This window comes from Dreissena polymorpha, chromosome 12 (assembly GCF_020536995.1).
Source record: "Dreissena polymorpha isolate Duluth1 chromosome 12, UMN_Dpol_1.0, whole genome shotgun sequence".
Classification (NCBI taxonomy): Eukaryota; Metazoa; Mollusca; class Bivalvia; order Myida; family Dreissenidae; genus Dreissena; species Dreissena polymorpha.
In genome coordinates, this window is record NC_068366.1 from 4,635,201 (window position 1) to 4,662,969 (window position 27,769).

General features: G+C 37.2%; 1 protein-coding gene across 2 annotated transcripts in view; it reads left to right on the top strand.

The window, feature by feature from the left end:
• The window catches only part of LOC127853839 (acetyl-CoA carboxylase-like), a 113,062-nt gene extending 85,889 nt beyond the window's left edge, over window positions 1-27,173 (top strand). For both annotated transcript variants that reach the window (XM_052388629.1, XM_052388630.1), the window contains 14 exons: window positions 266-403; window positions 1,377-1,497; window positions 5,322-5,419; window positions 8,265-8,375; window positions 10,531-10,674; window positions 11,525-11,645; window positions 12,576-12,769; window positions 13,485-13,620; window positions 14,752-14,929; window positions 16,397-16,562; window positions 19,214-19,315; window positions 20,849-21,019; window positions 22,114-22,247; window positions 22,877-27,173. In XM_052388629.1, coding sequence (XP_052244589.1) covers window positions 266-403; window positions 1,377-1,497; window positions 5,322-5,419; window positions 8,265-8,375; window positions 10,531-10,674; window positions 11,525-11,645; window positions 12,576-12,769; window positions 13,485-13,620; window positions 14,752-14,929; window positions 16,397-16,562; window positions 19,214-19,315; window positions 20,849-21,019; window positions 22,114-22,247; window positions 22,877-23,036 — 1,974 coding nt within the window. In that variant the 3' untranslated portion in view covers window positions 23,037-27,173. The remainder of the gene's footprint in view (window positions 1-265; window positions 404-1,376; window positions 1,498-5,321; window positions 5,420-8,264; window positions 8,376-10,530; window positions 10,675-11,524; window positions 11,646-12,575; window positions 12,770-13,484; window positions 13,621-14,751; window positions 14,930-16,396; window positions 16,563-19,213; window positions 19,316-20,848; window positions 21,020-22,113; window positions 22,248-22,876) is intronic.
• The last annotated feature ends 596 nt before the right edge of the window (window positions 27,174-27,769 follow it).

The window sequence follows — 27,769 nt, forward strand, 5'->3', positions numbered from 1 at the left end:
GGACGTACAGGGACACTCTTAAATTAGTTTTTCTGTGGGTTTTGGTGACTCTTGAGAACCCTCCATGATTGAAGATTTTATCAGGAACCTCTTTGTCACTCAGCATTTATTTAAAATAAGAAAGAAATTATTGGTATTAGACATACTTTAATTCAATACCAAATTTCACATGTAATTTGATTGAATGCATTTTGTACAAAAAATACAAGTTGTATCAAATGAAGCCAGCTTCAGTTTAGATATTCTCTTGTAATGTATTATACAGAAAGCCTCTGAGCTGGCAAGGGCTGGAGGGCTGCCTCGGGTCTACATCTCAGCCAACAGTGGGGCCCGTATAGGACTGGCTGAGGAGGTGAAACACCTGTTCAGAGTGGCATGGAATGATCCACAGGACCTAGATAAGGTAGGTAAAACAGGATAGGTTTGGCTGAGAAGGTGAAATACCTGTTCCTGTTGAATGGAATGGTCCACAGGATCTAGATAAGGTAGGTAAAACAGGATAGGTCTGGCTGAGAAGGTGAAATACCAGTTCCTGTTGAATGGAATGGTCCACAAGATCCAGATAAGGTAGGTAAAACAGGATAGGTCTCGCTGAGAAGGTGAAATGCCTGCTCCTGAAGAATTGAATGGTCCACAGGATCCAGATAAGGTAGGTAAAACAGGATGGGTCTAGCTGAGAAGGTGAAATACCTGCTCCTGTTGAATGGAATGGTCCACAGGATCCAGATAAGGTAGGTAAAACAGGATAGGTCTAGCTGAGAAGGTGAAATGCCTGCTCATGTTGAATGGAATCATCAACACGACCCACATAAGGTAGGTAAAACAGGATAGGATTGGCTGAAAAGGTGAAATGCCTGTTCCTGTAGAATGGAATGAACCACAAGACCCAGATAAGGTAGGTTGACAGGATAGGACTGGCTGAGAAGGTGAAACACCGCTTCAGGGTTGCAGTGAATGACCCACAGGATCAAGATTAGTTAATGAGAAAAAAACTTGAGATCTTTTCTAGTTATGTTTTGTTTTTTTCCCTATAATCCTTTCAGCCTCCTTCTTGGAAAACTGAGCTTAATGCATGTGCCTTTAGTGTCGTCCTAGGTCAGCAGCCCGCGCAGGATAATCAGGGACAAAACTTTCAGTATGAGATATTTTCCATTTCATAAAAGTCTCTTCTTAACAAAAATCCAGTTCAAGCAGAAAGTGTTGTCCCTGACTAGCCTGTTCTCTCTGCACAGGCTAATCTGGAAGGTCCCTTTACGCACAAGCATTAAGTCTGGTTGTTTAGAAAGGAGGCTCCTGTTTGCACAATGGGTAAGCCTGTTTTAAGGATTGCCTACCCCTAACAATCCTTTTCTCACGTTGGGTGTACCTGTTTGCAGGGATTCTCGTACCTGTACCTGCGTCCAGATGACTTCAAGAAGGTTGCAGCCTTCAACTCTGTGAGAGCCGTGCTGATAGAGGATGAGGGAGAGGCCCGATACAAGATCACAGATATCATAGGTAAGATCACAAATATCATAGGTATGATCACAGACATCTTAGGTAAGATCAGAGATATCATAGGTAAGATCACAGACATCATTGGTAAGATCACAAATATCATAGGTAAGATCACATACACCATAGGTAAGATGACAGACATCATTGGTAAGATCACAGACATCATAGGCAATATCACAGACATCATTGATAAGATCACAGGTATCATCGGTAAGATCACAGATATCATAGGTAAGATCACATACATCATTGGTAAGATCACATATATCATAGGTAAGATCACAGACATCATATGTAAGATCACAGACATCATTGGAAAGAGCACATACATCATAGGTAAGATCACAGATATCATAGGTAAAATCACAGATATCATAGGTAAGATCACAGATATCATAGGTAAAATCACAGATATCATAGGTAAGATTACAGATATCATAGGTAAGATCACATACATCATAGGTAAGATCACATATATCATTGGTAAGATCACGTATTTCATGGGTAAAATCACATACATCATAGGTAACGTCACAGTTATCATAGGTAAGATCACAGACATCATTGGTAAGATCACAGACATATTAGGTAGGATCACATATCATAGGTAAGATCACATACATCATAGGTAAGATCACATATATCATAGCTAATAACACAGATAGCATAGGTAAGATCACACACATCATAGGCAAGATCACAGACATCATAGATTAGATCACAGATATCATAAATAAGATCACAGATATCACAGGTAAGATCACATATATCATTGGTAAGATCACAGACATATTAGGTAGGATCACATATCATAGGTAAGATCACATACATCATAGGTAAGATCACATACATCATAGCTAATAACACAGATAGCATAGGTAAGATCACAGACATCATAGGCAAGATCACAGACATCATAAATAAGATCACAGACATCATAGCTAAGATCACAGATATGATAGGTTAGATCAGAGATATCATAGGTAAGATAACATACATCATAGGTAAGATCACATATATCATAGGTAAGATCACAGATATCATAGGTAAGATCACATACATCATAGGTAAGATCACATATATCATTGGTAAGATCACGTATTTCATGGGTAAAATCACATACATCATAGGTAACGTCACAGATATCATAGGTAAGATCACAGACATCATTGGTAAGATCACAGACATATTAGGTAGGATCACATATCATAGGTAAGATCACATACATCATAGGTAAGATCTCATATATCATAGCTAATAACACAGATAGCATAGGTAAGATCACAGACATCATAGGCAAGATCACAGACATCATAGATTAGATCACAGATATCATAAATAAGATCACAGATATCACAGGTAAGATCACATATATCATTGGTAAGATCACAGACATATTAGGTAGGATCACATATCATAGGTAAGATCACATACATCATAGGTAAGATCACATACATCATAGCTAATAACACAGATAGCATAGGTAAGATCACAGACATCATAGGCAAGATCACAGACATCATAAATAAGATCACAGACATCATAGCTAAGATCACAGATATGATAGGTTAGATCAGAGATATCATAGGTAAGATAACATACATCATAGGTAAGATCACATATATCATAGGTAAGATCACAGATATCATAGGTAAGATCACATACATCATAGGTAAGATCATAGACATCATAGGTAAGATCACATATATCATAGATTAGATCACAGATATCATAAATAAGATCAGAGATATCACAGGTAAGATCACATATATCATTGGTAAGATCACAGAAATTATAGGTAAGATCACATATATCATTGGTAAAATCACAGACATCATAGGTAAGATCACAGTTGTCATTAAAAAGATCACAGACATCATAGTTAAGATCACAGTTATCATAGATAAGATCACTGACATCATAGGTAAGATCACAGACATCATATGCAAGATCACATATATCATAGGTATCATAACAGATATCATAGGTGAAAAGTCTGTAGTGTTTTGTGTGCCAAAACAGAGTCTTATGCCCTAGTTGGCTATTAAAGCTCCAGACGTGCCTTTGAGTTGCTCAGTCTGGTCAGGAGTTACGCTGTTTGTTATGATACCACTGAACATTGCGTGAGTTTATAGCTGACAGGGTAACTCCTGACCAGACTGTGCAACTGTGCAGGCTGGTCTTAATCTATGACAGCCGCGTATAGCGTAAGACCAGTTAATGTATAACAAGGTTTTAATAGGTTGCATGTTCTGGTGGTTACAATGCCAAGAAAGACGTGACTAATTACTCAGACTCTGACCATGATTGGTGAATATTTCAGAAGTTCCTGTACTGAACTTGAGTCCAATCTCTTGTTATGCCCCCGGTAGGGTGGCATATAGCAGTTGAACTGTCCGTCAGTCAGTATGTCAGTATGTGTGGATGTGTGTATGTCAGTCTGTCCGGAAAAAACCTTCAACGTTGGCCATAACTTTTGCATTATTGAAGATAGAAACTTGATATTTGGCATGCATGTGCATCTCACAGAGTTGCATATTTTGAGTGGTGAAAGGTGAAGGTCAAGGTCATCCTTCAAGGTCAAATGTCTAATATATGGTGTCTGTCCGTCCGTCCAAAAACTTTAACATTTGCCATAAATATTTCACAATTGAAGATAGCAACTTGATATTTGGCATGCATGTGTATCTCATGGAGCTGAACCTTTTGAGTGGTGAAAGGTGAAGGTCAAGGTCATCCTTCAAGGTCAAATGTCAAATATATGTCGTCTGTCGGTCCGAAAACTTTAACATTGGCCATAACTTTTTCAATATTGAAGATAGCAACTTGATATTTGGCATGCATGTGCATCTAACGGAGCTGCACATTTTGAGTGGTGAAAGGTGAAGGTCAAGGTCATCCTTTAAGGTCAAATGTCTAATATATGGCGTCTGTCCGTCCGTCCAAAAACTTTAACATTGGCCATAAATTTTTAAATATTGAAAGTTGCAACTTGATATTTGGCATGCATGTGTATCTCATGAAGCTGAAAATTTTGAGTGGTGAAAGGTGAAGGTCAAGGTCATCCTTCAAGGTCAAATGTCAAATATATGATGTATGTCTGTCCGAAAACTTTAACATTGACCATAATTTTTTCAATATTGAAGATAGCAACTTGATATTTGGCATGCATGTGTATCTCCTGAAGCTGCACATTTTGAGTGGTGGAAGTTCAAGGTCAAGGTCATCCTTCAAGGTCAAAGGTCAAAAAAATATAATAATTTCAAAGCAGCATTCTCATGAAGCTGCACATTTTGAGTGGTGGAAGTTCAAGGTCAAGGTCATCCTTCAAGGTCAAAGGTCAAAAAAATAACTTCAAAGCAGTGTTCTCATGAAGCTGCACATTTTGAGTGGTTGAAGTTCAAGGTCAAGGTCATCCTTCAAGGTCAAAGGTCAAAAAAATATTTTTATTTCAAAGCGGCGCAATAGGGGTCATTGTGTTTCTGAAGAACACATCTCTTGTTAGATTATTACACAGAAGTTACAGGTACATTACAAATGAGGATGAATCTTATTCACTAAACAGTATATAAAGTAGGAAACAATTCACCTGTTTGGTTTTAATAACAGACGTATCAGATGAATATTTTAAATATGGCAATAAATAAACATCCTGAAACATTATCATTCAGGAGACAAACACGTATTGTTCAAATGTAGATATATTTATATGGAATATTGCGTAAAGAAACACAGTTAACATAATCTTCAACTCCTAATTCTACAGAATGTATATATTATTTATCTTTTGACATGAATCTATACGACCTAGTTGTGTTTTTCAGGGAAGGAAGAAGGCCTGGGCGTTGAGAACCTGCGAGGTTCAGGCATGATAGCGGGCGAGACCTCACAGGCATATAACGACATCGTCACCATCAACCTGGTATGTGATATATCATGTGATATAAGCCGTGTCACACAAAGATAGGTCTTATTCAAATTCAGCCAGTGCATTTCCAGACAAGCCTGTGCAGTTGCCCAGTCTGGTCTGGAGCTACCCTGTCTGCTATTAAGTCACACACCCTGTCCACTTTAAACTCACTGGGCAGGCTCTAGGCTCTAGTTTCTCTAGCCCCACATGGCATAAGCCCCATTTTTGTATGATGCAGACCATATGGTATGTGGATCTGGGATGAGTGGCTATGGTTATTAAAAGACAATATATGCTTGATGATTAAAGTCCATTAAAATGCTGACATATTTGTCAGAAATGATGGAGACGTTTGGGAAATTATAAATGATGCAATTTACAAGCTTCAGTCTTTCAAGGTAGCCTTCATGCACCGTTTTCTTAAAGCATTCATTTTTAGGGTGACTATTATATATTAAATATATATAGTGGAGCTATCCTACTCACCCCGGCTTCAGCGTGAGTGTTAGCGTGAGCGTGAGCATTGGAATGTTAAAGTTTGAGTACCGCCTAAAATATTTGACATATTGCTTTTATATTTTGCATACTTCTTTACCAACATGACCCCAACCTATAAACAAGAGCAGGCAAATGTATCAAGCATTTTGTAAGAATTATGGCCCTTTTGTCACTTAGAATATGCATCTTATTGATAAATCTATGTTAAAGTTTGCGTACCACCTCAAATATTTTCTATGTACCTTGTCATATTGCTGTTATATTTTGCATACTTCTCTACCAACATGACCCCAATCTATAAACAAGACCAGACAACTGTATCAAGCATTTTGTTAGAATAATGTTCCCTTTCTATACTTATAAAAATTGAAAATTCGGTTAAGTTTTGTGTTTAGGTTCACTATATTCCTAAAGTATCAAAGCTATTGCTTTCATACTTGCAACACTTACTAACTATCATAAGGGGACTTTGCGGGCAAAGTTATGTATCTCTGACTGGCATTTTGACAGAATTATGGCCCCTTTTATACTTAGATAATTTAACATTTTGTTAAGTTTTGTGTTATGGTCCATTTTACTCCTAAAGTATCATAGCTATTGCTTTCAAACTCGCTAACTATCATAAGGGGACTGTACAGGGCAAGTTGCATAACTCTGGTTGGCATAATGGAATCATAGCCCATTTTGTCTTAGTAACTTAGAATGTATAAGAATATTTTGTTAAATTGTGTTTTTAGATCCACCTTACTTCTAAAGTATCAAGGCTATTGCTTTTAAACTTCGAATACTTTCTAACTATCATGAGGGTACTGTACCTAGCAAGTTGACTTTGACCTTGACCTTCGAATGACCTTGACTCTCAAGGTCAAATTAATAAATTTTAATTAAATTGCCACAACTTATTTATTTATGATCAGATTTGATTCATAATTTGACAAAACAACACTTACCTGACATACCACAATGGACTCTACCCAAACCATCCCCCCCAGAATCCCCCCCAGCAAAAAAAAAATTGTTTTTTTCCTTTTGTTTAGCTCACCTGATTGCTCAGGTGAGCTTTTGTGACCGGTCTTTGTCCGTTGTATGTCCGTTTGTCCGCGTCCGTCCGTCCATTAACATTTGCTCGTGAACACAATATAGGCCACATTTCTTGTCCCATCTTCATGAAACTTGGTCAGAAGCTTTGCCCAAATGAAATCTCGGCCGAGTTCTAAACTGGGTTGTGCCGGGTCAAAAACTAGGTCACTAGGTAAAAAAAAAGAAAAACCTTGTAAACACTGTGGAAGTCACATTTCATGCCCAGTCTTCATGTAACTTTGTCAATATGTTTGTCTTTATGATATCTTGGTTGAGTTCAAAAGTGGTTTCGATCCGTTGAAAAACATTGCCGCCAGTGGGCGGGGCAGTTTTCCTTATTTGGCTATAGAGAAACCTTGTAAACTCTCTAGAAGTCACAATTTTTGTCCAATCATCATGAAAGTTGGTGAAAACATTGCTTCAATTGATGTCTCGGACGAGTTCGAAAATGGTCGAGATCTGTGAAAAAACATAGCCGCCAGTGGGCGGGGCATTTTTTTCTATATGTGTGTAGTGGCAGTTTTCCCTATTTGGCTATAGAGAAACCTTGTAAACACTCTAGAAGTCACAATTTTTGCCCAATCATCATGGAAGTTGGTCAAAACATTGGTTTTATTGATATCTCGGACGAGTTCGAAAATGGTCAGGATCGGTGAAAAAACATGGCCGCCAGTGGGTGGAGCATTTTTCTATATATGTATATAGTGGCAGTTTTCCCTATTTGGCTATAGAGAAACCTTGTAAACACTCTAGAAGTCACAATTTTTGCCCAATCATCATGGAAGTTGGTCAAAACATTGGTTTTATTGATATCTTGGACGAGTTTGAAAATGGTCGGGATCGGTGAAAAAACATGGCCGCCAGTGGGCGGGGCATTTTTCTCTATGGTACATTTGTTCACCATCATGGGATGGTGTTTCATGCGAAAGAAGTATGTCGATATCTCCAAGGTCAAGGTCACATTTGGAGTTGCCCATAAATGAGCTTGTCCGGGCCATAACTTATTCATTTATTGTGAGACTTTACAATTACTCGGTACATTTTTTCACAATCATTGGACGGTGTGTCATGCGAAAGAATGACGTAGATATATCCATGCCATGCTATAGGTATGGTGTATACCTGGTGCAAGTGGAGCAGCGTATCTATGTATCTATTCTGTATTATACATTTCTGTTTGCCAGGTAACATGCCGTGTTATTGGTATTGGTGCGTACCTGGTGCAACAAGGTCATAGTATCTGTCTATCTATACTGTATTATACATTTCTGTTTCCCAGGTAACATGCCGTGCTATAGGTATCGGTGCATACCTTGTTAGACTGGGTCAGCGTATTGTTCAGGTTGAAAACTCTCACATCATCCTCACTGGAGCTGCAGCACTTAACAAGGTAAGTACAGGCTAGAAACTAATTTGAGCCTTGTTCTGGAAAAATGTTGTTTAATGTAAATGTGTCTTGTTCTGAGAAAACTGGGCTTTATTCATGTGCGTAAAGTGTCGTCCCAGATTAGCCTGTGCAGTCCGCACAGGCTAATCAGGGACGAAACTTTCTGCTTAAACTTGATTTTTGGTTAGAAGGGACTTCCTTCAAACTAAAAATACCATAAAAGCGGAAAGTGTCGTCCCTGATTAGCCTGTGCGGACTGCACAGGATAATCTGGGATGGCACTTTACGCACAAGAATTAAGCCCAGTTTTCTCAGAACAAGACCCAAATGTGTAAGTACCTTCCCAGATAAGCCTGTGCAGGCTAATTAGGGAATACACTCTCCTCCTAGAATTGTTTTTTGTTAAATAGAAAATTCCTTTAAACAAAACATTCCAAAAAAGCTTAGTATCCTCCCTGATTAGCCTTTGTGGACACTTTGCCTAAGCATTAAGCCCAGTTTTGCCAGAATGCCAATCAACTTGGTCTGGAGGCTTAATAAGGCTATCCAGGGTTTTTTTTGGCCCGATTTTATAGCCGAAATTCGGCTATGTTCCCAATCCCAAAAAGTATACTTTTTTCCCAAAATGGGGCAAAAAATTCCCAATTTCCAAAAAAAAAAAAAAAAAAAAAATTTTTTTTTTTTTTTTTTAGATAGAAGTCTTATGCGTATTTTATCTCAATTTCAATTCAATTACATCTAACAAAGTATTATATGAATTTGTTCTTTTAATTTGAATGATTATAAAGAGTTTTATCAAATTTAGTATTTCCCTAATCAGTGGACTTTTCATGTGGAAAAAAATGCTAATGAATTTATTTTCCCAATTTCATGAAAATGCCGATAAAATTCCCAATTCCAAAGCCATGGGCTATCTTCCCAAAAAGTGGAAAAAAAAACCTGCTATCTCAAATATGCTTAATGGATATGTGATTAAGTCAATCATTAGCTTGTTATATGTGATTAAGTCAATCATTAGCTTGTTATATGTGATTAAGTCAATCATTAGCTTGTTATATGTGATTAAGTCAACCATTAGCTTGTTATATGTGATTAAGTCAACCATTAGCTTGTTATATGTGATTAAGTCAATCATTAGCTTGTTATATGTGATTAAGTCAATCATTAGCTTGTTATATGTGATTAAGTCAATCATTAGCTTGTTATATGTGATTAAGTCAATCATTAGCTTGTTATATGTGATTAAGTCAATCATTAGCTTGTTATATGTGATTAAGTCAATCATTAGCTTGTTATATGTGATTAAGTCAATCATTAGCTTGTTATAAGTTAATAAATGGCAATTCATAAGTAGCAGTAACTATTCAGAATTTGGTGTATAGGTATTCATTTATGTAAAAAATTATTTGAAAGATGGCCAATATCTAATCACATTATTCAATATCAACCATTAGGTCTTTCCTTAGCTAATTTAGAGTTTTTCAAAAGCTATTCATTTGTTGGCAAGTCAATAGCTATTCATATAATGGACTTCTATTTGAAAGCTAATGAATACCTACTATTTGGTAATACTTTACAAATGTTCTGGCTTTTTATACTTTTTATGTCCCAATCTGTGGACCTCTAGTGATAACATGGTATGCCCAACCCGCTTGTTTTGCTGTGAATAAATCCACATGTCTTGATGAAATTTCAATGTAAAATGTTATTGATCTTTGTAAACTTTTGAGCAGAGCATAATTTATATTGTTTTACCTCTGGTTTATAAATTATTTCTTCTTGTTCAATGCATCACTGCTGTAAAATTTAAACCAGAATGTTATTAGCTCGGGTGTTTTCGGAGAAAACCAGAGTTATAGTCATAGCCAGCTCGCCGTCCGCGTAAGCCGTCTTTCGTTGGCGTCCTGCTAAAACCTTAACATTGGCTCTAAAATCAAAGTGCTTCCACCTACAACTTTGAAACTTCATATGTAGATGCACCTTGATGAGTTCTACACGCGACGCCCTATTTTGGGTCACTGAGTCAAAGGTCAAGGTCACTGTGACCTCTAAAAAAAAAAAAATCTGACAAGCTTTCGCAGCCGAGCGTTGGCACCCGTTATGCGGTGCTCTTGTTTTAACACTTGCTGTATATGAGCTAACATTGTTTTGCTTGCAGGTGCTAGGACGTGAGGTATACACCAGTAACAACCAACTGGGAGGCATCCAGATCATGCACAACAATGGGGTCTCCCATGCCACGGCACACGATGACTTGGAGGGGGTCTACAAGATACTACACACCCTTTCATATGTACCTTCTGTAAGTAAACCAGTCTACGCTGGCATATGTACCTTCTGTAATTAAAGCAGTCTACCCTTGCATATGTACCTGCTCTAAGTATACCAGTCTATCCTGGCATATGTACCTGCTGTAAGTAAACCAGTCTACCCTGGAATATGTACCTGCTGTAAGTAAACCAGTCTATGCTGGCATATGTACCTTCTGTAAGTAAACCAGTCTACACTGGCATATGTACCTGCTGCAAGTAAGATTCTGTGATTCCTGATTCGCCCAGTTGGTAAAATTGACATGATTGCCGCAATTGGGAAAAATAATCACAAAAAACCTATGAGTTAATTTGCGCTGAAAAATCAGGTTGGGAATAATTGTTTGTTTCATTGTTTGGTACTTAATTGCACTATCCCAATTAAAATAGATGCCTTGTTGCTGAAATATTCAGTTTCAGTGCTAATTTTATTTCTTTACTTTCAGAAAATGCTTTTTTGGAACAAAGTTGATGAAATTTTTTGGACGGCAAATGAACTTTTTTTTTAGTTCGCTGAGATTTTTTGCATGATCTTACACACATCTGTGCCATTAAGTAGGACTATCCAATGACATTCTTGTTGCATGATCTGTCACTGTTATCACACCTATTTACCTGGAATTATAAATGCATGTCCATTGGCTATATGCCTTTTGAACAAGTAACTCTGGAAACTGCCAGTGCACATGTTCAAGTATAACCAAGTATAATTAAATCAAAATTATGTTACATAGATCTGTCACTGCTTTGTAATTTACAAGGCATATTCTATGAAATGTTCGTTGCATGATCTGTCACACCTATCTCAGCTTGTAACCTACCTTTCCCCTTTGTATTCAACAGCATCATGGAGGTCCCTTGCCCATACTGCCCATGTGTGACCCTGTAGAGAGAGATGTGGACTTCATGCCCACCAAGGCTCCATACGACCCACGATGGATGCTGGCTGGCAGACCACACCCAGGTTAGTAACCCCTTGTGTCTACGGACCACACACATGTGAGTAGCCCTTTATTTTATGGGGCTGGCCGGCAGACCACACTCAGGTGGGTAGAAGCCTCTAACCCGAACCTTCACAAAAAATAAACAACTTTAAACAGCAATATATAAAAATAATGCTGCTTATTGCTCAAAAATACTTATTCATTCAGTTCAAAAGTTTTGTAAAAGTGACTGGAATTGATAGAAAAGGCTTATAAAGCACGACACTTTCTGCTCAAATTGGATATTTGCCATGTCAAGTCTTCCCATAAACAAAAAAATCCATACAAGTGGAAAGTGTCGTCCCAGGTTTGCCTCTGTGGACTGCACAACACTGGACGCACATGCATTATGCCCAGTTTTCCAAGAACCCTGCTCTTATGGCAGACCACAGCCAGGTGGGTTACCATGGTAACCATGTGTGTTTTTGGCTTTCAAGTACAAGATTGACGTTGATGTTTTCATCATGTATTAAAACTTTATAAATGGATAAAACCTATACAGATTTTAAGATCTTCAACGTCATGTCTTAAGCTTTAATTTGTAAGCTGTTCTTATCACTAAGATACCACTTGTACTGCATTATTTCGTGGACACTTTGAATCACTTAATTACATGTTTACTTTTATCTAACTTGAACCTTTCCAAAAAAACAAAGAACTGAATAACAGCAACAGTTTAATGTCAGTTTATTGCTTATTGCACAAAAACATTTTCCTCCAGTGACAGTGTCATTTACTAGTGACCAGAATTGATAACAGAGCTGTTGGGCCTGCTTTTTCCAGAGAGGCGGGATGAATTGCAGAGCGGTTTCTTTGGCAAGGACTGCACAGGCTAATCTGGGGCGACACTTAATGAACATGCATTATGCCAAGTTTGCCAATAAAGCTGCTGTCACTGTTGCTATTTTCAGAGAGGCGGGGAGAGTGGCAGAGTGGTTTCTTTGACAAGGACTCGTTCTGTGAGATCCTACAGCCCTGGGCACAGACTGTGGTGGTGGGACGGGCCCGTCTAGGGGGAGTTCCTGTGGGCGTGGTTGCCGTGGAGACCAGGACCGTAGAGCTGATGGTGCCAGCTGACCCGGCAAATTCTGACTCCGAGGCAAAGGTGTGGAGACATTTATTGCGGAGAATACTTTTTTGTTTTACATTTTATTTCAAGACTCCAAACAAATACAAAAACAATGTGAAAACTAAGACAATAATCTAATGCAATCATATAAAGTAATCTATATATGTAATAAAAGTAATCTATATATGTAATACAAGTCAATTATCTATATAATAAGTCAATAATGAAGAACAGTTGGTGTATATTTACTTGTGCATTGTAATAGTATTGTATCCAGTGTGCGCATTCAATTGATTCTGTTTTCTACTCTTTGTTTTCCATGTAGTTATAGTGAGTTTTTCTAAAGCCAGCCAGTGTTTACCATCGTTTGTGCATTCTGCTTTTTTTTTATATCCTTACAAAATTGCTTTTAATTTCAAACATCTGCCTGAATCAATATTCAATAATGAGGTGTATGACTATTTGATCCTCGCTCTGGGAAAATGGGGCTTAATGCACATGCGTAAAGTGCAATTAGCACAGGCTAATCAGGGATGACACTTTGAACTTTTATCGATTTTTTCCTTAAGAGGAAGTCTTTTTGAAACGAAAATCAACTCAAGGCAGAAAGTGTCGTCCCTGATCAGCCTGTGCAGGCTGCAAAAGCTAATCTAGGGCGACGCTTTACGTATATGCATTAAGCCCCATTTTCCCAGAACGCGGCTCATGTGTACCCTGCCCTCATGCTAAACCCTTTTCCCCTCCCCCCCAGGTGATCCAGCAGGCAGGGCAGGTGTGGTTCCCTGACTCAGCATTTAAGACGGCCCAGGCCATACAAGACTTCAACAAGGAGGAGCTCCCTCTCATTGTGTTTGCTAACTGGAGAGGCTTCTCTGGTGGCATGAAAGGTACGATACAGTGGCACTGAGACACTTAAATGTGATACTACAAAAACTTCTTTATATGTTCTTGGTCGGCATGAAATGTATAGTACAGTTAGACTGGAACTGTTGCAATGTGATGCTTGAATGTAACAAAGCACGCTAGTTGTATACGAGTTAATGCTTCTTACGTGGCCTACAGTCCTGTTCTGATTTTTTTCTTGTTTTTGCCTTGATTTATAATATGTTAATTAGCATTCAGCAAAGTGGTTTACAAACCCAATATATGTATCTCTGTATAAATAAAATATTCACTAGCGTAATACATGTAGTTGCATTGAAAAAAACAAAAAAATCATTTGGCATATTTTTATTAAAATGTATGCCTTACCGGTAATATATGTACTTAATTTTTGCTATGTTGACTTTATTATGAATGTCTTACTTTCTATAATACTGACTGGTCTTTAAACACTATTTATGAAATCTTACAGTTGATTGCTTTGCTGGAATATGTTTTAACATGTTTGCAATCATTTCTCAAGATTATATTCATGTGCTCTTGGAAATAATGTACATTTTGTAATAAGCATGTGTACAACTAAGATTCAAACCCCCTTTGGTTACTGATTCCATTATTCCAATGAACACCATAAATTTAATTCACTATTTGTTACAGGTAACATTATTTTCCTATGTATAATGAGCATATTGTTATATTGCCAGGTATGTTTAGGTCAAGAATAAACATTAAATTTTTGATTGGTTAGAGAGTATCTCATTGCCATTAATAAAATGCACTGTTTGTTTTGTTGCAAACCATTTATGACAATTTGAACAGCTAAAAAACATTTATCATTAGTTAACAGGTAACCGCGAAATGTGTTGGGCCGTGCTCTGTTAAAAAGGGGTTTAATGGATGTGCGTTAAGAGTCCTCTGAGATTAATCTGGCAGTCTGCACACGTTAATCAGGGACGACACTTTCCACTTTTCTATAAAAAAAAAAATGAAAAAATTCTCTTCATTGCAAAAATCTAATTTATAGCAAAAAGCGTAGTTCCTGATTAGCCTGGGAAAACACTTTTCACACATGCATTTAACCCCCTTTTCACAGAGCGCAACTCAAATCATTGTTCTTCTGTTTGTTTTGTTTACAGACATGTATGACCAGGTGCTCAAGTTTGGGGCCTACATCGTTGACGCCCTGCGCGAGTACGAGCAGCCGGTGATGATCTACATCCCGCCGTACGGAGAACTGAGGGGCGGGGCCTGGGTGGTTGTGGATCCAACCATCAACCCAAACCACATGGAGATGTTTGCAGATCAGCTCAGCAGGTAACACATTATAGATATGGGCTTGGAATTGTTCATAATTATGTCATCGCTTACTGTTACCTTTTTATTTATTAATGATTTGTTGTTGTTATTGTTATTCTTGCTTTTTGAAGGTGGATAAATAAAGTCCAACTAAAATTGATGTGCTATTCTATGTACAATACATTGGCCAAAATTTTATTGGGTGTATTTTCTTTTTAAACATAGTTTCATGTCATTTCACTGCTGCCAGTTAATGTACTCAAAATTTTAATGGGAAAGCTCAGGTGATCTAAGCAGGTCACAGCTATAAAGTGCATGTTCTCAGGTGATCTAAGCAGGTTACAGTTATAAAGTGCATGTTCTCAGGTGATCTAAGCAGGTCACAGCTATAAAGAACATGTTCTCAGGTGATCTAAGCAGGTTACAGCTATAAAGTGCATGTTCTCAGGTGATCTAAGCAGGTTACAGCTATAAAGTGCATGTTCTCAGGTGATCTAAGCAGGTTACAGCTATAAAGTGCATGTTCTCAGGTGATCTAAGCAGGTTACAGCTATAAAGTGCATGTTCTCAGGTGATCTAAGCAGGTTACAGCTATAAAGTGCATGTTCTTAGGGTCAGAAACTGAGAACTTCCCTACTTTAATTGGAGATAGGTAAGAATGGCTATATAAATTGTTTCATCACTAATTGTCACTCAATTAAATAAGCTAAGACGCTGTTGCATCATGGTTTGCTCATATGGGTTTTGATTTGTTTCCCTTTTTAACTTTGGTCCTGCCTTTAAACAGCAAATGTGTATAACATGGTGAATACTAGCAAGACCTGTTTAGAAATAGGCTATTGAGCAGAGGTAGGATTATCTCCTTGTTTGAAGTGTTCCATTTGTTGTTTGTTCCTGGACGTTCAATAACAGTTTGATTCTATGTGAATGAAATAAGGTTGTGAGTAGATTAACTTCATAATTAAAATAACACTTATCAAATCCCCGCTAACAAAGTTTAAAAGTATATATATTCAAGTCACTCTGCCCATAAGTTTATTGGTCGGTCAGTGAGATAAATGTTACAAATTTGTGAAGCGAATGAATTTCCAAATGTTATCACCATGAACGTTAAATGTGCTAGACACTTCCCTGCCTAGTGTTCTTGGGTTGTTTCCCTTTGAATGGAGCAGATGAATGATTGCAAAGATGTTAGAAAGTGTAGGACATAGCTGTTATAAATGAATAGTATTAATAAAAGAAACCTCGCTGTGGAGAAACTATGCATGAAGTGTCATCCCAGATTAGCCTGTGCATCCCACTTTCACCTTAAATTGTCTATTTGCTTAGAAGAGACTTAATTAAAAAGACAAATACCATAAAAGTGGAATGTGTAATCCCTGATGACCCTGCCCGGACTTCATTAAGCCCATTTTCCCCAAGATCAAGGCTCAAATGTGCATGTTGGTGCGGCAGCCATACTTGACCACATGTTTCCTATTTCAGGGGAGGAGTGTTGGAGCCGGAAGGTACAGTAGAGATCAAGTTCCGTAAGCCAGACCTTCAGAAGACCATGTGGCGTGTGGACCCGACCTGCAGGCAGCTGTCTGAGGAACTAGCAAACTCCCAGCTGACTCTGGATGAGAAATCAGCGCTGGAAACTGAGCTCAAGGTAAGCTTTTAGCCACAACAACTGCATTTAGATGAGGTTTCAGTCCAAAGGTGATTAGTTAGTAATTATACAGTATTGTTATAGAATATTAGAAATTATTTATTTTGTAAAACTCTAATGTTGGTTATAAAATGCATACCCTATGATTTGATTTTATTAGCTCATCTATTTTATTTTTTTTAATTATGAGCTATTGTCATCACCTTGGCGTCGGCGTCCAGTTAAGTTTTGCGTTTAGGTCCACTTTTCTCATAAAGTATCAATGCTATTGCATTCAAACTAGTACACTTACTAACTATCATGAGGGACTGGGCGGGCAAAGTTAGATAACTCTGGCTTGCATTTTGACAGAATTATGTGCCCTTCAAGGTCAAAAATAATATTATTTCAAAGCGGCGTTCTCATAAAGCTGCACATTTTGAGTGGTGGAAGTTCAAGGTCATGGTCATCCTTCAAGGTCAAAGGTGAAATATTTTTTTTTTAAATTCAAAGCGGCGCAATAGGGGGCATTGTGTTTCTAACAAACACATCTCTTGTTTTTTTCAAACATGGTTAAAAAACACAAATATTTATTTTTTAATTATTTTATTTTTGAAAAAACGTCCAACCATCTCACCTAAAAATCCCTCCTTTTTGCATTTTTTTTGCATTTTTGGAAGATAATGTAATAAATGACCACACCCCCACACTATACACCCCTCTCCACTCCACCCCTCCCTCCTTTGTGATTGAAATTGAGATAGGTCCCTACACTTTTAAAAAGAAAATAGATATGCGGTCTGCATCGCAAGGCGGTGCTCTTGTTTGCATATTGTGTAACTGTCATCTGTAAATACTGCACCTTTACTGGTCAAATTATTTTGCGTTACAGCGATTTTGTTTTCCCAATTTGGGAAAAGTTCTGGTACTGTAGCAATTGGGAAAAATGTGCGCAAAAAAACTTAAACTAGGACAATTAGCGCAATGAAATCTTCAGATTGGGAATTATGGGTCGTACATTGGTATAAATTGCACAATCCAATTCAAATATTGGTTTACATGCATTTTGGCTTGAAATGTTCAGCTCTAAGCATCATTTCATTAGTTCAAAAGCAGATAATACACTCTTGGAAAAAAAATACGAAATTTCCTTCATTGTTGGAATTGTTCAGACCGCAATTGGGAAATTTGTAGTTTTTCCTCAATAGCAAAAGTACCTTTTACCAGTACTTTATAAAGAAGGTTAAAAATCACTGTTATGTTAAGTAATCATTGAACTTGTTGATGCATATGAATGGACTATTTATTATTATCTGAGCTGTAAGGAAATTATGCCACAAGCAAAACCCTCTCCCACTCAACTAAAGTGAAAATGGCTACCGGTAAGTGCAATAAGCATAAAACCAGAACAGCCTGCGAGTAACTTGCAGTCTGGTCAGGTTTCATGCTGTTTGCTACTCATCAGTATCTATGGGTTGGAAATGAAGCCTTTAAAACTTGAATCTAGTAAGAAAGGTCTTTAATTAAATTTTACTTTCTAAGTGACTACACATGCGTCAAAATACATATCTCAGTGGTAAAGGGTTAATAACGTATCCAAGTGGTCAAGGGTTAAATCTTTTTTTTTTTTTTTTTTTTTTCCTGTTTAAATGCTTTTATTCATTCATAATATATACATATACACACAATTTACAAAGGCATGTTCGTTCATATACTTAAATTACCATATGTAATGTGTTTTCGCTATATTAATACAATCATTACTCAAGCTGAATTAGGATCATACTTCCTTCAACCTTTTTACCTTTTTTACTTAACTTAAATAATTATTTATGTATATCACAATAATATTAAGTGTTAACTCTTAAACAAGAAAAGGATCAGATTTACAACAACTATGGCTACAGTGTTCAAAGAGATAAAAACTAGTTCATTTGCTAGTGTCATTAAAAATGGACCTTTTTAACAAAGTTTGATTTTACACTTATAGTTCAGTTTACAACACAATCGATATAAACTTTATGATCAATATGTAAACAAAATAGTAACACAAGAAAAGAGTCAGATTTACAACTACTATGGTTACAGTGTTCAAAAAGATAAAACCTAGTACATTTGCTAGTGTCATTAAAAATGGACCTTTTTAACAAAAGTTTGATTTTACACTTAATTAGAGTGCAGTTTACAACATAATCAATATAAACTTTATGATCGATATGCAAACAAAGATAGTGGCACTTGATTAAGAAAACACATTTTGCAAGTTTCATATATAATGCGAGTTAATAACAGTTATTTTTGTTATTTTTGTTATTCATGCATTTATGAATTACATAATAATCTTATAACTATCCAAAAAATTCCTTTATTTGATTCATTTGTTGTGTTTTCATATATATTTAAAGATAATTTTAGGCTAGCCTTAAATCCCTGAAAATTTGGAATTACTTCTTTCCTTTTGCATTCAAAAATGTACTTTTTAACTTCCATGAAAAGAATAAAGCAGTTGTCATTTACATCAAGGGTTAAATCAGTCCAGCCTGCGAGTGACTCGCAGTGTGTTCAGGTTTTAAGCTGTTTGCTCCTCATCAGTTTCTTAGTGTTATGCCAATGTGTACCTGGGTGTACCAGTAAAAGGGTTAAAGTTTCCTATTCTCTCTACCCCATTACAGGCACGTGAAGAATCCCTGATGCCCATGTATCACCAGGTGGCCATATACTTTGCTGATCTGCACGATACGCCAGGGCGCATGGAGGAAATGTCCGTCATCTCGGTACGTACTCATACCTTGCGTTCTTAACACAGATTTTGGAAATTGATATTTTCAACAGATATTGTATAAAGTGTCAGAGAAATCCAATAGTTACTGCATCATGACAACTGAAGGGGTATCTACATATGCATCTCATTCTTCCTGCAACTTTTTGTTCCTTATTCAGGAGTGTTTTGTTTTCACCTTTAGGGTTGGGGCACTGTTTATGAGAAATTTTATGACAAGGGGCATAAAAGAAGGGCATATAGTGATCACACTGTCCGTCCGTCTGTCCGTCTGTCTGTCCGTCAAACTTTGCGTTTAGGTTTCGAAAAATGCTCTTAACTTCTATGTCACTTGAGATATAACCTTCATATTTGGTATGCATGTGTATATGGACAAGGCCTTTCCATACGCACACAAATTTTCACCCCTGTGACCTTGACCTTGAAATTAGGGTCCGCATTTAGGTTTGAAATCTGCATTTAGGTTTCGAAAAACACTCATAACTTCTATCAAAGCGTTTATAGGGGGCAAATGTCATCCCATGGTGACAGCTCTTGTTCAGATATGCATGATTAACCGTTTTAATTGTACTTAATTAAAAACCATTAATCAAATGCTTGAATACAATCGCTAATGAGATTATGATCAGAAGTTTTCTTATGAAATATCTGGAATTAAAATATTTACAATAATATTTGTAAAACTTAGGAGAATTTTAAGGCAAGTAAAAGGAAAACATATTTGCCTTTTATGCAGGGGAATGGGACCAATATGGGTGCAAAATTGGCCCTAAAAATCACTGCAGGAATATTTTAAGGGTTAGTTGGGTATTTCACAAACCTCATGAGGCCCAATATAAATAATACATAGTTTAACATTTCAAATCGAAGTCTCTGTATAAAATTCTCAATTTTCTGTTTTCAATAATATTTATATATAAGCAGCATATACTAAGTTGTAGTTTACATCTTGTGAATTGTAAAAACATTGTTTATATTAAACATGTGCAGAACTTTGAATGACACAATTTACTGAGGAATTTGAAAATCCAAAATACATGCAATATATATTGGTTTGCATTTTTTGTTTGCTATAGTATTTGGTTAAATTAATTAATTAATGGAAATTATATTGGTTTGCATTTTACATGACTTTCATTACCAAAGTGTTTGGTTAAATAATTGTGCAGATGGGAAATATATAGGTTTACATTTTACATCACTATCATTACCACATTCTTTAGTTAAATAATTGTATAGATGGAATATATATTGGTTTGAATTTTACATCACTTTCATAACCACAGTGTTTGGTTAAATAAAAATATAAATGGAATAAATATATTCGTTTGCATTTTACAACACTTTCATTTCCAGAGTGTTTTGTTAACTAACTTGAGCAGCAGAACATATATAGCACGTGTACATTGTACATCGCATTCATTACAATATGTTAAATGTTAGATGCAATGTATTTACATTTTCTTTGGTTTGCCACAGTATTTTATGTAATTATGTTTGTCACAAAATGTTATCATTCCATCTGCAGAGTGTTCTAGATTGGAGGAGGAGTCGCAAGTTCTTCTACTGGCGTCTCCGTCGTCGCCTGCTGGAGTCGAGTGTAAAGAGGAAGTTGCGCCAGTACACGGAGGAGAAGACAGACGGGGAGATCAACTCCATGCTGAGTCGCTGGTTTGTGGAGGACAAGGGCACTGTCAATGTACGTAGATATGGGGGGTCAATGGACGTAGACAGGTGGGGGGTCAATGGACGTAGACAGGTGGGGGGTCAATGGACGTAGACAGGTGGGGGGTCAATGGACGTAGACAGGTGGGGGGTCAATGGACGTAGACAGGTGGGGGGTCAATGGACGTAGACAGGTGGGGGCTCAATGGACGTAGACAGGTGGGGGATCAATGGACGTAGACAGGTGGGGGGTCAATGTATGTAGAAGGGGGAGATCAACTCTATGCTCAGTTGCTGGTTTGTGTAGGATAAGGGCACTGTCATTGTATGTAGACAGGAGGATGGGCAGGCAAGGGGACAGTTAATGTTTGTAGACAGGGATAATATAATAAGAATGAAAGCAGGCTGTTATTGCATAAGTTTTGTTTATAAATTTATTTATTTTTAATGCTATATTTTTATTTCAGAATATAATTAGAATAAAAGCACAAAGTCCTTAGAAGTATGTAATTATGCAATATAATTTATAAAAAATAAACATACACAAAACTATTTGAACTTTTTACCCTACCTCTGTCTCATTTCCATGGTTTCCCAGCTCCATGTCTCATTGTCAAAGTAACCACCATTCTTATCCTATGCCTTTCTTAATTCCATGGTAACAACCATTCTTCCTGTGAACCTTTCTCAATCTGTGCTAACCAGCATTCTAAGTCTGTCTCATTTCCATAATAATCACCATTCTTACCTTCTTTTGGTCTCATTTCCATGGTAACCTTAATTCTGACTCAATCCCTGTCTCATTTCCATGGTATCCATCATTCTGAATCAATCCCTGTCTCATTTCTACACTTACCAAAGTACTGATCCCTGTCCCTGTTGCTTTTTTTTTATGATAATCACCATTATTTCCCTATAGCTGTATTGTTTCCATGGTAATCACCATTCTTACCATTTTCTTGTGTTATTATTTATGTTAACAATCATTCTTACTCTGTAACTGTCTTATGTCCATGTGAAGCAACACACTGACCCAGTTCCTGTCTCCTGTCCATGTTAGCCATGCTTCTTAAGCAGAAAAAAAAACAAAAAAAAAACATACTCAATCCGTCCATGTCTCACTTCTAGGCCTACCAATGGGAGGAGGACCAGGCCGTGGTGTCCTGGCTGTCCAGTCACCTGGCCCAGGGCCCCAGTGCAAGTCTGCTGCAGGAGAACATCAGATGTCTGCAGAGAGACCATGTGATCAGACAGGTCACCAGGTGGGTCACACATTGGGAGACTCAGCTGTGATGACTGGAGGCTGTATTTGAACATGTGCAGAATATTAAACATGAATATATAGACAACCAATGCAAGACCTAAGAATAATACTCTGAAATAAAGATATAATTAAACATAAGTAATCCAAGTAAGTATAATAGATATAAAAAATCACAATTTCAGACATTTGTTAGTGAAATTACAATGCAATGGGACGATATAAATGTCTATAAGTACAATATGTTTATTTTAACTGTGCTTTGTATTTTATTTAAATTTGAATTATTTATTTGAAATGAATTTTGATACAGTTAAATATGTTTGGGAAAACAAAACAAAATAAAAAATTGATAGGAATTTATCCTTAAATTAATAAATAAACGTATCAAATCAAATTGCACGAAAATCTTTTGATAGAAACATAATTTTTGAAAATAGATCTTGCAGATTAGCACTTCAAATTAACAGTTAATGAAAAACTCAAGAGATGGGATCTGATTAAAGGGTTGGATATAATTCAAAATTTTAGGCATGATTTTTAGTGTACAACAGATTTCTGATAAAATATTGAATGAAACATTTTTACAAATTTTTTTTTGTTAAAGAACAAGGAATTCAAATGTTACAGGTTGCTGGAAAGTAACCCGGACGTTGCCATGGACTCAGTGATGCAGATGGCCCAGTTGTTGACCCCGGCCCAGAGGTCAGAGGTCAGTCACCTGCTGGCCAGTCTAGACACAGTGCTGGAAGGGTCAGTGTTGCATCCCTCTGGCGGGGCCCATGTATGAGGCATGGGGAAGGCAACATAGACATCAGTGTAATGGGACTGGGGACTGTCTCAAGAATGACATGTGGTGCCCAAGGACCAAGCAAGGATGACATGTGGTGCCCAAGGACCAAGTGTGTTGCATGAAATGTGATATTCCTCAGGAGAGAGATTTGTGTGGACCTTAACATGTCCGGTTATCACCCATAATATGGGACCCTTTCTGTATGAGCCGCGTTCTGAGAAAATGTATGTGCCTAAAGTGTCGTCCCAGATAAACCTGTGCAGTCCAAACAGGCTAATCAGGGATGACACTTTCGGCTTTTATTGATTTGTGTGTATGAAGGAAGTATCTTCTAAATGAAAGTGAAGTTTAGGTGGAAAGTGTCGTCCCTTATTAGCTTGTGCAGAAAGCACAGTTTTTCCAAAACGAAGCTCATATGCTATTGTAAGTTATGACTCGTAAGACAGTTGCTTTTACAAAATTCATTGCCACTGGTTTTCAAGACATAACTAACTTACAAGGATTTATTGAAACACTCTTCAGAACAATACTTTATCCATGACATTATTTTTGTGTGTTGTTTTTTAATATTGTTTCATGCACTTGTGTGATTGTGTCATATTGTAATAGTTGGATCCCGTAATTTGCTCGAGTTAAGAAAAACCCACTAATCCCGCTGTACAAACAACGCTGGTAAATTATATCAACCAATTATAGCTTTATTAAAATAATAATGGTTGATATGATGTGTGATTTTGAAAGAATTATATATTGGTCAGCTGAATTTGTACCAGCAGATAAGTGGGTATTTTTTAAAAGGTTGCTTTTCTGGGATGCAGAGTTGGACCATGCTCTATTTTAATGCATGTGCACAAAGTGTCGTCCTAGTTAGCCTGTGCAGTCGGCACAGGCTTATCAGGGACGACACTTTCCGCTTTTATGATATTTTCTGTTTAAAGAAAAATCTAGTTAAGGCGGAAAGTGTCGTCCCTGATTAGCCTGTGCAGACTTCACACATGCATTAAACCCATTTTTCACAGAGCATGGTCCATATATTGAAACTGGTTACTGATGAGAGTATTTAGAACATAAGGGATCGGCAGATTCACTTACTTATTAAATGTATGTAAGTATGCTATTTATTCTACAATCAAATGTTAAACCCTGTTAAATCTATGTAACCTTCTTTGTAAAATTGTCTAGTTTGTCCATAGACTGTCAAATAAAAAATCATGTGAAAGTTTTTTGTTAAATGTACATTTGATCTTTGCTCTGAGTAAACTGGGCTTTATGCATCGTCCAAATACACCCCTTGTGGACTGCACATGCTAATCTAGGATGACACTTCACGTCCAAATACACCCCTTGTGGACTGCACATGCTAATCTAGGATGACACTTTACGTCCAAATACACCCCTTGTGGACTGCACATGCTAATCTAGGATGACACTTTACGTCCAAATACACCCCTTGTGGACTGCACATGCTAATCTAGGATGACACTTTACGTCCAAATACACCCCTTGTGGACTGCACATGCTAATCTAGGATGACACTTTACGTCCAAATACACCCCTTGTGGACTGCACATGCTAATCTAGGATGACACTTTACGTCCAAATACACCCCTTGTGGACTGCACATGCTAATCTAGGATGACACTTTACGTCCAAATACACCCCTTGTGGACTGCACATGCTAATCTAGGATGACACTTTACGTCCAAATACACCCCTTGTGGACTGCACATGCTAATCTAGGATGACACTTTACGTCCAAATACACCCCTTGTGGACTGCACATGCTAATCTAGATTGACACTTCACGTCCAAATACACCCCTTGTGGACTGCACATGCTAATCTAGGATGACACTTTACGTCCAAATACACCCCTTGTGGACTGCACATGCTAATCTAGGATGACACTTTACGTCCAAATACACCCCTTGTGGACTGCACATGCTAATCTAGGATGACACTTTACGTCCAAATACACCCCTTGTGGACTGCACATGCTAATCTAGGATGACACTTTACGTCCAAATACACCCCTTGTGGACTGCACATGCTAATCTAGGATGACACTTCACGTCCAAATACACCCCTTGTGGACTGCACAGGCTAATCTAGGATGACACTTTACGTCCAAATACACCCCTTGTGGACTGCACATGCTAATCTAGGATGACACTTTACGTCCAAATACACCCCTTGTGGACTGCACATGCTAATCTAGGATGACACTTCACGTCCAAATACACCCCTTGTGGACTGCACATGCTAATCTAGAATGACACTTCACGCACATTCATTAAGCCTGGTTTTCACACGGCGCAGAGCATTTATTGAAATTTGATTTATTGGTTTGGTTGTTGAAGTGTTGTTATTTAGTGAATGTTTTGTTTTTACATAAATATATTATTTATACGTATTTTGCTAATTGGTATAATGTGTGTTTGTTTGCCACATTTAGATAATCTTATCGTACTGTATGGTTTCCTTTTCATTGTTGTTATGGTTATGTACCTTGTTAATGATATTTAAATGGTCAAGCAGCCAATGGTAAGAATCTGGATAACTGTTACACAGCAATTTTAGGATCTTTTTTGTTTAGCGATTGTAAATTACAATAGAAATACGAACAAGTGCCTGTTTTGGTTACGTTTTCGATTACGTTAAGATTTAACCAAGGTATTTGAATTTGGTTTTCTTTATCCAAATAAAGGTTATCTTTTGGATTGGCGAAAGTAATCAAGATTTATATCAATAGCTGCTGTAGAATATCTCTGTATTAAAGATCAGAGACGTAGATGTTATCTAAGTCTCTGTAAAGATGTAGAACAACAAAAGGGCCGATTAAAAATACTGCCCTGTGATAGATTTTAAGATAATAATAAACGGTTTTGCAAGAATGTTTAAGAAAACTGATTCTAATCATTGTTTATAAAAAGACGCTATGAGTATGTTATTTATTGTTAGGGTGTAGGTTAGTATTTAGGAACTTACATCAATATTCAACATTTCTGTGTTGGCCAGCGAAGATGGACAGTATCGAATCAATATTCAACATTTCTGTGTTGGCCAGCGAAGATGGACAGTATCGAATCAATATTCAACATTTCTGTGTTGGCCAGCGAAGATGGACAGTATCGAATCAATATTCAACATTTCTGTGTTGGCCAGCGAAGATGGACAGTATCGAATCAATATTCAACATTTCTGTGTTGGCCAGCAAAGATGGACAGTATCGAATCAATATTCAACATTTCTGTGTTGGCCAGCGAAGATGGACAGTATAGGAGGGGTACATATACTATAGATTGGATTTGTAGAAGGCATGCGATGCTGGTTATTTAATGCAAGTATTTTCCAGATCGATTTGGAAATAGGTTTGCAGAAATGTTCACCTTCATGGGACAACATCCAGTTAATCGCCGCTAATGTCATGGTGTTATACTATAGAATGTGTTATGTATGTTTAGTGTCCGCTCTGTGCAAAGATATATAAGTAACCATGAATATTTATAGATCTTTGCTCGGTGTGAAGGAATTGAGCAACATTTCGAGGAGCGGCCTGCGATAACCTGCTTGAGTTCTCTTCATGTTTAACTCGTCAATCCTGACTCCTTTTAGTTTCTACTCGTAAAACTTCCTAAATATTGATATTATCGGCAACAACCTGTTGCCCCTGACATTCATTCCTCATTGAAGAAGCAGGCATTTCATGTAATGTGTCAAATGTAGAGATAGCTATGATGATACTTGATAAGTTTGTCGATATATTCGAGAATGTGAATTCCATGTAATGTGTCAAAATGTGTAGATTGCTATGGGGCAACTCATTTACGCTGTTTATATTTTCTAAAGCAGTGTGATAAATGCCGTTTATTCCACTCCCCTGGAAATGTTGTAAAAGTAATAGAATTTTCGATGCATTTTATCTTGTTATCGCTTACTGTCCATGATAATTGATTAGAGCTGTCAAAATGTTCTGCAATTATGATAAGGATTGATTTATTACGTTATATTTATATTTAAAAAAGCTTATTTTGTTTTGTAAAATCGGTTACTTATGTTTATATACATAACATAAAAACATGTGTTGTTTTGTCTACCGTTGTATTAATAAAATAATAAAATATATGAATACATGTATATGTTTATTTGTTGTTTACTAAGTTACTTAGAAGAAAACAAGTTCATCATTATTATGTGTACCAATGAAATAATGTGAATGGTTAAAGCTAAAAAGGAATGTTATTAAAATCTGCAATAATAGTTCTAGAGGTGTCAACAATCTGCATGTATTAAAGGCAATACATGTTCTAAGCGGAATCGAAATTTTCTGGGCGCAACTAGCGATCAATAAACAGTAAACATGTAAATGTATAATACAGGGAAAGGTCCCTCATTTTGGCTCCCTCCAGCTGCCCCTTCCAGGTTGTTTACACTCAAACTGTTTAAATCAGTTGAACTGTATTGTATGTTAGCAAATATTAAATGGAAGACAATAGACTATGCTCACACAACGGGCGATAACCGTGCGTTGATCGTCCGATCTTCTTTAGATCTCAACTCGATTCCTTCCCGGGACCGACGTCGGGTAAAATTTCAAGTGAAGACTTAAAATTACTACGGAAGCCTCCCGATGCTACGAAATGAGCCGCTGATCGTGCGATCATTAGCCGGGCGCCTGCCCGATGATCGGAAAAATACGTCGTCCGCTGATCGGACGGTGATCGGTCTCTA